The 11,998-nt window shown below is 53.9% G+C and overlaps 1 protein-coding gene and 1 pseudogene across 1 annotated transcript; both read left to right on the forward strand.

Moving 5' to 3' along the window:
- Positions 1-827: 827 nt before the first annotated feature.
- MAPK15 (mitogen-activated protein kinase 15) lies at positions 828-11,604 on the forward strand (the record flags this gene model as incomplete). Its single annotated transcript, XM_030444739.1, has 6 exons — positions 828-892; positions 4,536-4,673; positions 5,008-5,113; positions 7,143-7,443; positions 9,304-9,449; positions 11,108-11,604. Coding segments are annotated over 6 exons (963 nt in total), but the record flags the coding sequence as incomplete, so codon positions are not given.
- Positions 1,016-4,498, forward strand: LOC115597953 (annotated as a pseudogene).
- Positions 11,605-11,998: the final 394 nt, after the last annotated feature.

Below are 11,998 nucleotides of genomic sequence, written 5' to 3' on the forward strand. Positions count from 1 at the left end.
GGTTTTGGAAGGCACCAGAGAAGGAGACTCCACAACCTCTCTGGGCAGCCTGGGCCAGGGCTCCCTCAGCCTCACAGCAAAGAAGTTTCTCCTCCCCTGGAGCTGGAACTTCCCATCTTCTAGCTTCAACCCATTCTTCCTTGGCCTGGGCACCACCCAAAAGAGACTGAGCCCTTCCTCTTGCCCCCCAGCCCTCAGCTACTGACAGACATTCAGCAGATCCCCTCTCAGCCTTCTCTTCTCAGAGAAGGGTTGGCTCAGATGATCCTTGTGGTCCCTTCCAAGCCAACATTCCATGAAAACCAACCTGGCCTCAGCTTTGTGGGGACCAAAGAAGGTTCAGAACCACAAAAAAACCCCTATTCCACAGCAGCTGCTGACTCTGAGAGTATCACACCATGGTCACTGCTGGAAAACACCTCCAAGATCCCCACATCAGCAATAAAATAAATAAACAGTGTCTGTGGGACAGATTTGTTGTCAGCAATCTAAAGCAGTGGCAGAGGGGAGGCAGCCAGCAGCTGTGCCTTTGTTCTCTGTGCCTCAGAGGAGGGGTCCTGGCTGGATTGTTTGAGCTCTGATGTCTTGGTGCCCCTGCACATGTGGGTTTAGGAGTGGCAGCTTCAGAAAATCCATGCTGGAATCAATAAGAATGGAGAAAATCAGTTTAGGAGATTGGTTTGGGAATATTCTGTCCCCCTCCTCCTCCTGCAGATCTCCCACTGAGTTGTAGTTTTAGGGCTTTTTTTAGGGCAGGTCTTTGCTTTGCCTCCTGCAGTGTGTGGCTCTGGTAGCCCTGCCCTGGGCACTGACCTCATCTCCTCCTCCTTGCAGATCTTTTGGCTCTGCAGTCCCATTTCAGAGCCTCAGTTCTCAGCCACATAACCTCCAGGTAAGTGTGCCCTGAGCTCTGTGTCCCACCCCCTGCCAGCCACCTGGGGAACTGGTTCTGCCCCTGCTCACTTGGGCTGGCATCTCTGGGTCTGACCTTGCCCCAAGCCTGTGGTTGCTTGCCATGGAGTCACTTTCCTCCCCAGCAGCTCAGAGGCTGCTGTCTGGTGGATTTGTGACCAAACCCGTGGTGGTAACACAGAACAAGAGAGAAAACAGACAGAAATCAGCAGCGAGTGGCAGAACCCACCCAGTCCTCACCTCTGAATGAACTGCAAGAAATGTGGGGAGATCCCAGGGCTGAGGAGCCAGGTGCCCTTCTCCATCTCCCAACCCCAAGCTGGGGGGGGGCTTTGGACACAGGGGGTAGGGAGAGGAGAAGGGGAATGGGTTAAAACTTGGAGAGAAAGGGGAGATTGAGGTTGGAGATGGGGGAGAAATTGTTTGGGGTGAGGGTGCTGAGCCCCTGGGTGCCCAGGTTGCCCCCAGAAGCTGTGGCTGCCCCATCCCTGGCAGTGTTGAAGGTTGGATGGGGCTTGGAGCCCCCTGGGCTGGGCGAGGGGTCCCTGACCATGGCAGGGGGGGCACTGAGGGGGATTTAAGGTCCCTTCCCAACCCAAACCCAGCCTGTGATCTCATGGCCCTGGCCAGGACCTGACCTCTCCTCAGTCCTCCCACCTCCAGTCCTGTTCTGGGCTGTTGAGGAGGCCCAGGGTCAAACATCCTTTCTGCTCTGCAGGATTTCTCCTGGCTATCTGCATCCAAACAAGAGAAACAACTCCAAATCATCATCTCCCCCTCTCCCCTGCCATAGTGAGACCTCATCTTGAGTGCTGCATCCAGTTCTGGGCTCCCCAGTCCAAGAGGGACAGGGATTTGCTGGAGGGAGTCCCCCAGAGGGCTGTGAGGATGATGAAGGGGCCGAACATCTGCCTGATGAAGAAAGGGGAAAGCCCTGAGGGACCTGGAGAGGAGGAGACTGAGAGGGGATCAGGAGGGAAGGGACAGCCTCTTGTCACTTGTGTCCTGTGCCAGGAGTGGAGACAGAGCACAGGAATTCCACCTCAACGTGGGGAAGGATTTCTGTAGTGTGGGTTACAGAGCCCTGGCCCAGGCTGCCCAGAGAGGTTGTGGAGCCTCCTCTGTGCATCTGGATGGATTTCTGAGTGTCCTGCCCCAGTTTTGGTCCCTTCCCAGCCCTGACATTCTGTGGTCTCTGTGCTGCAGTGAGTTCTCACTTTCCTTACCACAGAACCACAGAGTGATTTGGGTGGGAAGGGCCCTCTCAAGGTGCTCCAGTCCCAGCCCTGCAGTCTCAGGGACACCCTCACCCAGATCAGGGTGCTCAGAGCCTCCTCAAGCCTCACCTTGAACATCTCCAGGGATGAGGCCTCAACCCCCTCCCTGGGCACCCTGTGCCATGGTTCCACTGCCCTCCTGGGACACAACTTGTTCCCAACATCCAGCCCAAATCTGCTCTTCTCCAGTTTAAACCATTGCCCCTCATCCCATCCCTCCAGGCCTTGCCCACAGTCCCTCTCCAGCATTCCTGCAGCCCCTCCAGGCTCTGGGAGTTCTCCCTGCAGCCTGTTCCATGCTCAGCTCCCCCAGCCTGGCTGCACAGCAGAGGTGTTCAGCCTCTGACCATCCCAGGGCTCCATCAGCTCCATGTCCCTCCTCTGCTGAGGGCTCCAGGGGTGGACTCAGCACTCCAGGGTAGATCTCACCAGAGCAAAGTGGCTCTGGAATCCCCTCTCTCCATCTGCTCTCCACACTTTTGGATCCCATCCCAGGATGGGATTTGCCTTCAGGCTGCAAGTCTGCACTGCTGGCTCAGCTCCAGCTTTTCATCCCTGGGTTCTTTGCTTTCTAAAACCTCATCCCCCAGCCTGCAGATGGTTCTGACCCAGCTGCAGGACCCTGCCCTTGGGCTTGTTGAGCCTCCTTGAGGTTCACCTAGGCCCCCCTCTCCACTTTGGGTGCCATCCCATCCCTCTGGTTTACCAACCAGTGTCAGTCCTCATGTGCTGCTGGGGATTGCTGCTCCTCATCTGCTGCTTAGCTCCTGTTTGCCTGGAATACACCCAAAAAAAAGGTGGAAGAAGAAGATCCCAGTGGGTGTCAGACTGGGCTATATGGAGGTGGATTATTTCAGGGATTGTTTTCCAACAAGAGTGGTTAAAACTCCCCAGGAATTGCCTTGTCTGGGCACCACCCACCTGGCAGCAGGGGCTGGGGTGCACTTTGCAGCTTCAGCAGAGGGGCCATGGGTCTGGGCCAGGAATTCCCTGGGATCTGACCACACCTGGCTGGGAACCTCAGGGTACCCATTTTGAGGGGCTGCCTCATGCCTGGCAGGATTTGTCCTCACCCATGACAGCACAGACAGCATCCTTCCCAGGAATGGTGGTGGCAGTGCCACCATCCTCATGGCTGGGGGGGCAGCAGAGTCCATGAACTGCACCCCAGGAAGGAACTCAGTGGTGCTGAAAAACTGGAAAGGGTTTGTGGAACGGTGGGCTTGGTTCCTCTCTGCTCCTCTGGGGAGAAGGAAGGGTACCAGCAGTGATCTGAGGAGGGCTCCTGGGGAAGGGGCTTCAGGAGAAGTTCCAGAAGCACTTGGGCTTTGCTCCAGGCCTCTTTCAGGACCATGGCTTCTCCTCCTCCCAACACCTGGGGGTTGTGAGCTTCCTCCAAGCCCATCACCATCCCCTGAATCCATGATCCACCCCAGAAGGAAGGGGATTTCTACCACAGCAGATGTGTGGACTCCCTGACCAAACTCTGACAAGTCCAAGAGCAAATCTGGCCTGCCAGAGACTGGGGTCTTGGAAGGGAACTGGAAGGACTGGCTCAGCAACACCTCCTCCTCTCAAAATCCCATCTCCAGGAGCCCAACCTGTCACCGTGTGCTGGAGAGCATGGGGGGTGTCTGGCTCTTTCAAAGGAAGTGTTTGAAGTATCCAGGAGAGAAACTTATGAACTGGTTGCTGTGTGGTGGAATACTGGGACCAGTGCTGAGCCAGGAGTTAGAGGGGAAGAAAACCCAACAAGTGAGATCTACCCCTAAGGAGCAGGGAGCTGATGAAGGGACTGGGAGAGGGGCAAAGGATCTTGATCTGCAAAGGAGGAGGCCAAGTGTCCCCTCAGGGAGGAGCTTGTGAGCAGCCTAAGGAAGCCAGGGACCTGTTGGAGTGAGTCCAGAGGGGGCCACAAAGATATTTGTTAATAATTCCCTTCAGGATTTCAAAATGCAGAACCAGCTCTTGGAAATTCCATCTTCTCATGGCAAATGGTAAAGGAAATGTATGGGCTGGAACATCCAGATGAGGAGCTGGGGCTCCTGCATGGACAGAAGGACTCAATATTCCCCTTTGCTACTGACATCTCTGACTCCTCACACCATGAGATGTTCAAACCTGATCAAGGGGGGAAAAACTTGAGAGAATCAAAGGCCACAACTTCAGAGTGCCCCAGGATTGTGGCACAGGGTTTGGGAGGGAACTCCCAATGGATTATAGCACAGGATCTGGGAGTGAGCTCTGAGCTTGGCCATCACCTTGACATGGTGCCCAGTGCTGGGATTTGTGTCTGGATTGTGGAGTAGGCACTGGGAGCTGAAATTGTTGTTTTCTGACTTCTAGGCAGAGAATCACATTTGAGGAGATGCTGCCTCCTTCTACTCCCCAGCCTGCCTTGGATCTTCTGAAGAAACTTCTTGTGTTTAACCCTGACAAAAGACTGACAGCAGAGGAGGCTCTGCAGCACCCTTATGTGAGGAGGTGAGGACATCAGCAGGCAGCTTCTGAGCTGGCAGAGACCTGGCACAGCTTTTCTTTATAGGCATGATGGAAAAAAAAAAAAAAGACAAAGGTAATTCTTAGTTCTCTAGGCAGAGTCTCCCAAGCACAGTCAGGATGGATGGGGCAGCCTGCTCTAGTTGAAGATGTCCATGCACATTGAAGAGGGGTTGGACAAAATGACCTTAAAGAGTCCCTTCAGCCAAAGCATTCTGTGATCTGTGGTCTCCAGAGGTGGTTTAACAACTAGTTTTTAAGATGCTGTTAATCTGTGGTGCTGGTTTCAGTCTTAGTGATTTACATATCATCTCTTTAGGTTTCACTGTCCTGCCAGGGAGCCCTCTCTGGATCATGATGTCATTCTGCCTCTGGGTGATGACATCCAGCTCTCTGTGGCAGAATATCGAAGTAAATTATATGAGGTATTGTCTCTTACCTTGTTTTCCCAAATCCTCATCCTCTGGGTAACCTGTTCTTCAGCATCTTACAGAATTCTGTCTGTTGCTTCTGTTTGTGCTCCTCAGAGCACTCACACAAACTTGGAGAACACCAACAGCCTCCTCCTCTGCTCCTCTGGCTGAGCCAGGGGGAAATCCACAGAGATCCAGAACCCCCCTGGGGCTGCAGCCCCACAGTGTGAGCAGCAGGACAGGGAGGGGATTGAGACCCCCCTGGGGTAAAGCTGTGTCCAGCTCTGGGGTCCCCATCAGCAGAAGGACACGGAGCTGCTGGAGCCAGTGCAGAGGAGGCCCTGGAGCTGCTGGGAGGGCTGGAGCAGCTCTGCTCTGGAGCCAGGCTGAGAGAGTTGGGGGTGTTGAGGCTGGAGAAGAGAAGGCTGCAATGGGGAGACCTTGGAGCAGCTTCCAGGTCCTGAAGGGGCTCCAGGAAAGCTGGGGAGGGACTTGGGACAAGGGCCTGGAGGGATGGGAGCCTGCGAGGGGGAAGGGTTTGGAGCTGGGAGAGGGGAGATGGAGAGGAGATCTTGGGCAGGGAGGGAGGGAGGGAGAAATGGTTTGGGGTGAGGGTGCTGAGCCTTAAGAATAAAAATGAATTTAAAAGGTTGAACCTACTTAAAATTTCTTTTAAGGTATTTGATAGAAGGGAAGCAATAAACTCTGCTGGGATAGAGTGTTAGGAGTCAGGAGCAGATGAATGAGTAAAGTGAGCACTGAGCAGAGGTAGAGAAGATGCTCTAAATGTCAGTAGATTGGTCTCAGCAAATCCAGGTAAGAATCAAGTGAATGGTTCTGAATGATCTTACTCATAGGGGTCCAGTTTGGGAGGACTTTGGGTGCAGAGTGGGTGGAGAGCAGCCCTGAAGAGAAGGAATTGGGGGTGTTGATTGACCTTGGGGAACCTTAGAGCTGCCCCCCAAGCCCTGAAGGGAACCTCCAGGAAGGCTGCAGAGGGACTTTTCATCAGAGTGTCCAGGGACAGGACACGGGGAGATGGTTTCCAACTGAAGGAGAAGAGGTTGAGCCTGGAGCTGAGGAAGAAGTTCTTCAGGAGGAGGGTGCTGAGACTCTGGAACAGATTGCCCAGAGAAGCTGTGGCTGCCCCCTCCCTGCAGGGGTTCAAGCCCAGCTTGGAGGAGGCTTGGAGCAACCTGGGCTGGATGAGAGGTGTCCCTGGGCATGGTGGGGAGCTTGGGGGAGAGGAGCTCCAAGCTCCCTCCCAACCTCAGCCATTCCAGGATGATTCAATGCTCTCCTTGTTTCTGGGTTCAGTTCAGATGGGAATTGTTGAGAAACACTCCCAGTTGGTGGCCATATCTAAGTACCCTGAAAAGGACCCTAATTAGGCCTTAATTAGACTCATTTGGCACAGCTTATTCCTCTTGATGAGGCTCAGCCCTTTCCTGTCTCCTGTTGGGCTTTGGCCCTCATGAAATCAGATCATCCCCTGACCTCACTCTCACCATGGACATGGCAAGAGACCCCCACAGGGCTCCCCTGGATATGAACTGACAAGAGAATGGATTCTGCCCCAGGAGAGGAGATTTAGAGAATGGTTTGGGTGGGAAGGGCCCTCTCAAGGTGCTCCAGTCCCAGCCCTGCAGTCTCAGGGACACCCTCACCCAGCTCAGGGTGCTCAGAGCCTCCTCAAGCCTCACCTTGAACATCTCCAGGGATGAGGCCTCAACCCCCTCCCTGGGCACCCTGTGCCATGGTTCCACTGCCCTCCTGGGACACAACTTGTTCCCAACATCCAAAATCCAGGTCCAGACACACATTTTCCAACTTGAGTAGCAAAAGACTTCTCTGACTTTTGAGGAAACCAACATCCAAGGTGTAACAAGCAACACTCAGTGTCCCTGTTTGAGAACTTGAAGGGAATGAAAAGCTGTCTTCCAGCTGGAGCCATTCCATGGTTCTGGGATGACTTTTAACATTTCTTTTGTGTTTTATTTCTCTGCTGTGTTAAGCCTAAACCAACTTCTTCTTTCTGCAGATGATCCTTGACAAGAAATTCAACAACCAGGGAAAGGAGCCAGAGCAGGGAGAAAACATTCAACTAAAGCCATCAAAATCTGAGGCACTTCTTCCAAATCCCAGTTCTGTGACTGTAGCTGCCAGGAGAGACCCAAGAGAACCAACCCCACCTCTTCCAAAAGCTTCACACACTCAACCTGGGACCACAGCCCTTGGTCAGACAGAAGCAGCCACACAAGGGGAAGATTTAGCAACAACTTTCTGCCAGCAAGCAAAGATCAACGTGATGCACAATGCCCTGACTCGTGGTGCTGGGCAGGGTGGGTCCTGAGCTCCTCCAGGGCAGCCCCTGGGACAGGGAAGGAGAAAAAGGATTGAGGGGAGGGGAAAAAGAATCAGGGGAAATGCACCTCACAAAGGTCAGTGAGGAGAAGTGTGGAGTCCTGCATCTGAGGAGGAACAACCCCAAGCAGGAGGGGAGAGGAGGGGATGTCCTGCTGGAGAGCAGCTCCCTGGAGAAAGCCCTTGGAGTCCTGGTGGGCAGGAAGTTCTCCAGGGGTCAGCAATGTGCCCTGGTGGCCAAGAGGCCAAGGGTGGCCTGGGGGGCATCAGGAAAAGTGTGTCCAGCAGGTCCAGGGAGGTTCTGCTCCCCCTCTGCTCTGCTCTGCTCTGCTCTGCCCTGGGGAGAGCACAGCTGGAATCCTGGCTCCAGTTTGGGGCTCCCCAGTTGAGGAGAGCCAGAGATCTACTGGAGAGAGTCCCCTGGAGAGCTGGGAGGTGCTGAAGGGCCTTGAGCATCTCTGCTGGGAAGAAAGAGTGAGAGCCCTGGGGGTGTTGAGGCTGGAGAAGAGAAGGCTGAGAGGGGATCTGCTGAATGTCTGTCAGTAGCTGAGGGCTGGGGGGCAAGAGGAAGGGCTCAGTCTCTTTTGGGTGGTGCCCAGGCCAAGGAAGAATGGGTTGAAGCTAGAAGATGGGAAGTTCCAGCTCCAGGGGAGGAGAAACTTCTTTGCTGTGAGGCTGAGGGAGCCCTGGCCCAGGCTGCCCAGAGAGGTTGTGGAGTCTCCTTCTCTGCTGCCTTCCAAACCCCTCCTGAACCCCCCCAACCTCCAGATGAGGTTCCTCTCCTTCTCTGCTGCCTTCCAAACCCCCCCTGGATCTGTTCCTGTCTGGGCTGCCCTGGCTGATCCTGCTGTGCCAGGGTTGGACTCCAGCATCTCCAGAGGTCCTTCCCACCCACCCCATTCTGTGATCCTATAAAATGTGGCAAAATGAGAGGGTAGAAATGGAAGAAAATGAGATAAGAACAAAGCACTGTTGAAGGAGTTTTGAGTCTTTGATGTTCTCTTGGTCTATTTCCTGCCTCCCTCTTGCATCTCTGCTCCTTTCTGTTCTCTTTGTGTCTCTGCTGCTCTCTTTTCCCACACCATTTGGAACTGGTTTGTTTGATATGACATTCAAATTTTATTCTGAATATTTTTGTTCTGTTTGTGAGATGAAAAGAGGGGCCAGGGCCTGACTCAGGTTCTGTCTCTGCCTCCCTCAGTGTATTCTATGTCCTCATGATGTTTCTACTTCTGTGGGTTTTTTTTCTACATCTTTTGCTCTCTGCAACCCCCTGAGAGGAGGTTGGAGCCAGGGGGGGTCGGGCTCTGCTCCCAAGGAACAAGGGATGGGACAAGAGGAACTTTGGGCACAACTCAAGTTGTGCCAGGGGAGGTTTAGGTTGGAGCTGGGGAAGAATTTCTGCCTGGAAAGGGTTGTCAGGGCCTGGCCCAGGCTGCCCAGGGCAGGGCTGGAGTCCCCATCATCCCTGGAGGGGTTTCAGAGCCCCACAGATGTGGGGATGAGGGACATGGGGGGTGCTGGGGTCAGGGTTGGACTCCAGGATCTCCAAGCTCTTTTCCAACCCAAACCATTCCATGACTCTGCCAGGTCTGGGGTTGTAGTTTAATCCCAGTGTCTGGGACTTTCCCCTTCTGCAGCTCCATCTGCACAGGACCAGGTTGTCACAGGTGGGGTTTCTGGGGGTTCTGGAGTCCCCATCATCCCTGGAGGGGTTTCAGACCCTGGGGGTGTGGGGATGAGGGACATGGGATGGGGATGGGGTCAGGGTTGGACTCCAGGATCTCCAAGGTGTTTTCTAACCAAAACCATTCCATGATTCTATGATTCATCTGCAGGTGATGCAAGTCCTGGTGCTGTGGTCAGGAACCCTTCTCCTTCAGCTCCTCACAAGGACAGAATCTCCAAAACCAGGAGAGTGGGGAGACAAATCCCCCAGGGCAATGCTCAGACACCTCCTCAGACTGTACAGAACATTTGTAATGTGAGTACCTCTCCTACTAAAAAAAAAAACCCCAAAACTCAAACCAATCCCACTTTTCATGGGGAAAAATGCTTTTTTGGGGGAGCAAAATGATATTTTGGAGGCAAGTATCTTACTTTGCAACTTTCTAAAGATAATTCCATGAGGAGCAGGGTGCTCTGAGTGACCAAGTTCATACATTTTATTAGTTACTTCTGACAAAGTTTCTCACTCTCCTCTGACATGGTAGATTCATACAGAACTTGCAGTTTGCAGTACCCACAGTTTGGGTGTTTTTTTTTCTCTCTGATGACTTCTACAACACTGAGTTAAGCTCTGGGCCTGAGGCAGTGTTGAGAGGCAAACATCCACAGTAACCACCAGGAGATGCCAAGGACACAGAGGTGGCTTCATCCTGACCCAGGATCTGTACAGATGATTTTCAGCCCCTCTGCCTTTAGGAACACTCAGTTTCTGATGGAGTTTTAAACCTAACCCAAATCTTTAAAAAAAAATCTGCTTTGAGCAGGTTTAGTGCCTCTCAGTTTAGGCATTTCTGTGACTGCTGAGTTCAAGCAGGGGGACTGGAATCATGGAATGTGGGAGGTTGGGAGGGACCTCGAGAGATCCAGCCCCCTGACAGAGCAAGATCACCTCGGGCAGGGCATCCCTGAGGAGAAACTGGGATCTACTGGAGAGAGAGATCCCCTGGAGAGCTGGGAGGTGCTGAAGGGCCTTGAGCATCTCTGCTGGGAAGAAAGAGTGAGAGCCCTGGGGGTGTTGAGGCTGGAGAAGAGAAGGCTGAGAGGGGATCTGCTGAATGTCTGTCAGTAGCTGAGGGCTGGGGGGCAAGAGGAAGGGCTCAGTCTCTTTTGGGTGGTGCCCAGGCCAAGGAAGAATGGGTTGAAGCTAGAAGATGGGAAGTTCCAGCTCCAGGGGAGGAGAAACTTCTTTGCTGTGAGGCTGAGGGAGCCCTGGCCCAGGCTGCCCAGAGAGGTTGTGGAGTCTCCAAACCCCTCCTGAACCCCCCCAACCTCCAGATGAGGTTCCTCTCCTTCTCTGCTGCCTTCCAAACCCCTCCTGAACCCCCCCAACCTCCAGATGAGGTTCCTCTCCTTCTCTGCTGCCTTCCAAACCCCTCCTGAACCCCCCCAACCTCCAGATGAGGTTCCTCCTCTGCTGCCTTCCAAACCCCTCTGAACCCCCCCAACCTCCAGATGAGGTTCCTCTCCTTCTCTGCTGCCTTCCAAACCCCTCCTGAACCCCCCCAACCTCCAGATGACGTTCCTCTCCTTCTCTGCTGCCTTCCAAACCCCTCCTGAACCCCCCCAACCTCCAGATGAGGTTCCTCTCCTTCTCTGCTGCCTTCCAAACCCCCCTGGATCTGTTCCTGTCTGGGCTGCCCTGGCTGATTCTGCTGTGCCAGGGTTGGACTGGATGATCTCTAAGAGGTCCCTTCCAACCCTTCAAATTCTGTGATTCCCTCACATTCTCCTCCCCATCCTATTCCTGATCTTACAGAAGAGGTTTTGGTGTTTATTCCCCACACAGATGTTCAGGATCCATCCTACTCCCCAGCTGAAGAAAAAAGTCTCTCTCCCTCCTATCTGAGCAGGGTGGTCAGAGGTTTCCATTCAGAGGTTCCCATCTCTCTAACTCCACCTCTCTTTCTTGCACAGCACCCAGGACACCCCCAGGTCCCCAGGAAGGATCCTCGTCCCCTCCCCAAGCCCAGCAGGAGGATGTTCCAGATCAGTGCCAACGTGGGAGCTGCAGGTGATCCCAGAGCATCCATGGGCAGCTACTCCCAGGCCTATGGAACCATCTCTAAATCTGCACTCCAGAATCTCCCAATATCCAAGTCCTCCCAAGGCCACCAGCAGTGAGTATGGAGCTGTCCTGAGCAGGGGAAGGGTCTCAGCAGGACCCTCGTGGAGCCAGGAGCAGCCACTGAGGGCAACATCCATGAGGAATGGGGCAGCTGCCCCGGGAGGAGGGATCCAGTGCATGGAGCAGTGTCCTCCTCTCCTCTGCAGCCTTCCAGCCCCACCAGACAAGGGCCCAGCACTATTTGCTCCCATTCCCTGAGCACAATAAACAGTTGGTTCATGTTCCTCACGTTGGAATTGTTGCAAAGAACAAGAGAGAGCTGCAGTATTCTGAGTGTATCTTGAGGTCCTCATCCTGCTCGGGGCCTTCAGAGAGATTCAGACTTTTCCCTGTGAACCTCCTGAGGTTCAGCAGAGCTGAGGGTGAGGTCCTGCAGCTGGGTCAGGCCAAACCCAGGCTGAAGGGATGGGTGAGAGCAGCCCTGAGAAGAGGAGAGGAGGTGCTGAGTGGGTCAGTGGTGGCCTTGGCACTGCTGGGGGAGCAGTTAGTTGGACTCCATGCTCTGAAGGGTCTTCTCCAACCCCCATGGTTCCCTGGTTCCTCTGCCTGGGCTAGCCTGAGCTCTTTGGTTAAACCTGGTGCCAAAGGACTACAGAAGGTTACAGACAAAACACTTTGGACCTTGAAAATCCCAGCAGCTTCCATCCTGCTGCTGTCCTGAGTCCCTCCTTGCCTTGTCC

This window comes from Calypte anna, chromosome 2 (assembly GCF_003957555.1).
Source record: "Calypte anna isolate BGI_N300 chromosome 2, bCalAnn1_v1.p, whole genome shotgun sequence".
Taxonomy (NCBI): Eukaryota; Metazoa; Chordata; class Aves; order Apodiformes; family Trochilidae; genus Calypte; species Calypte anna.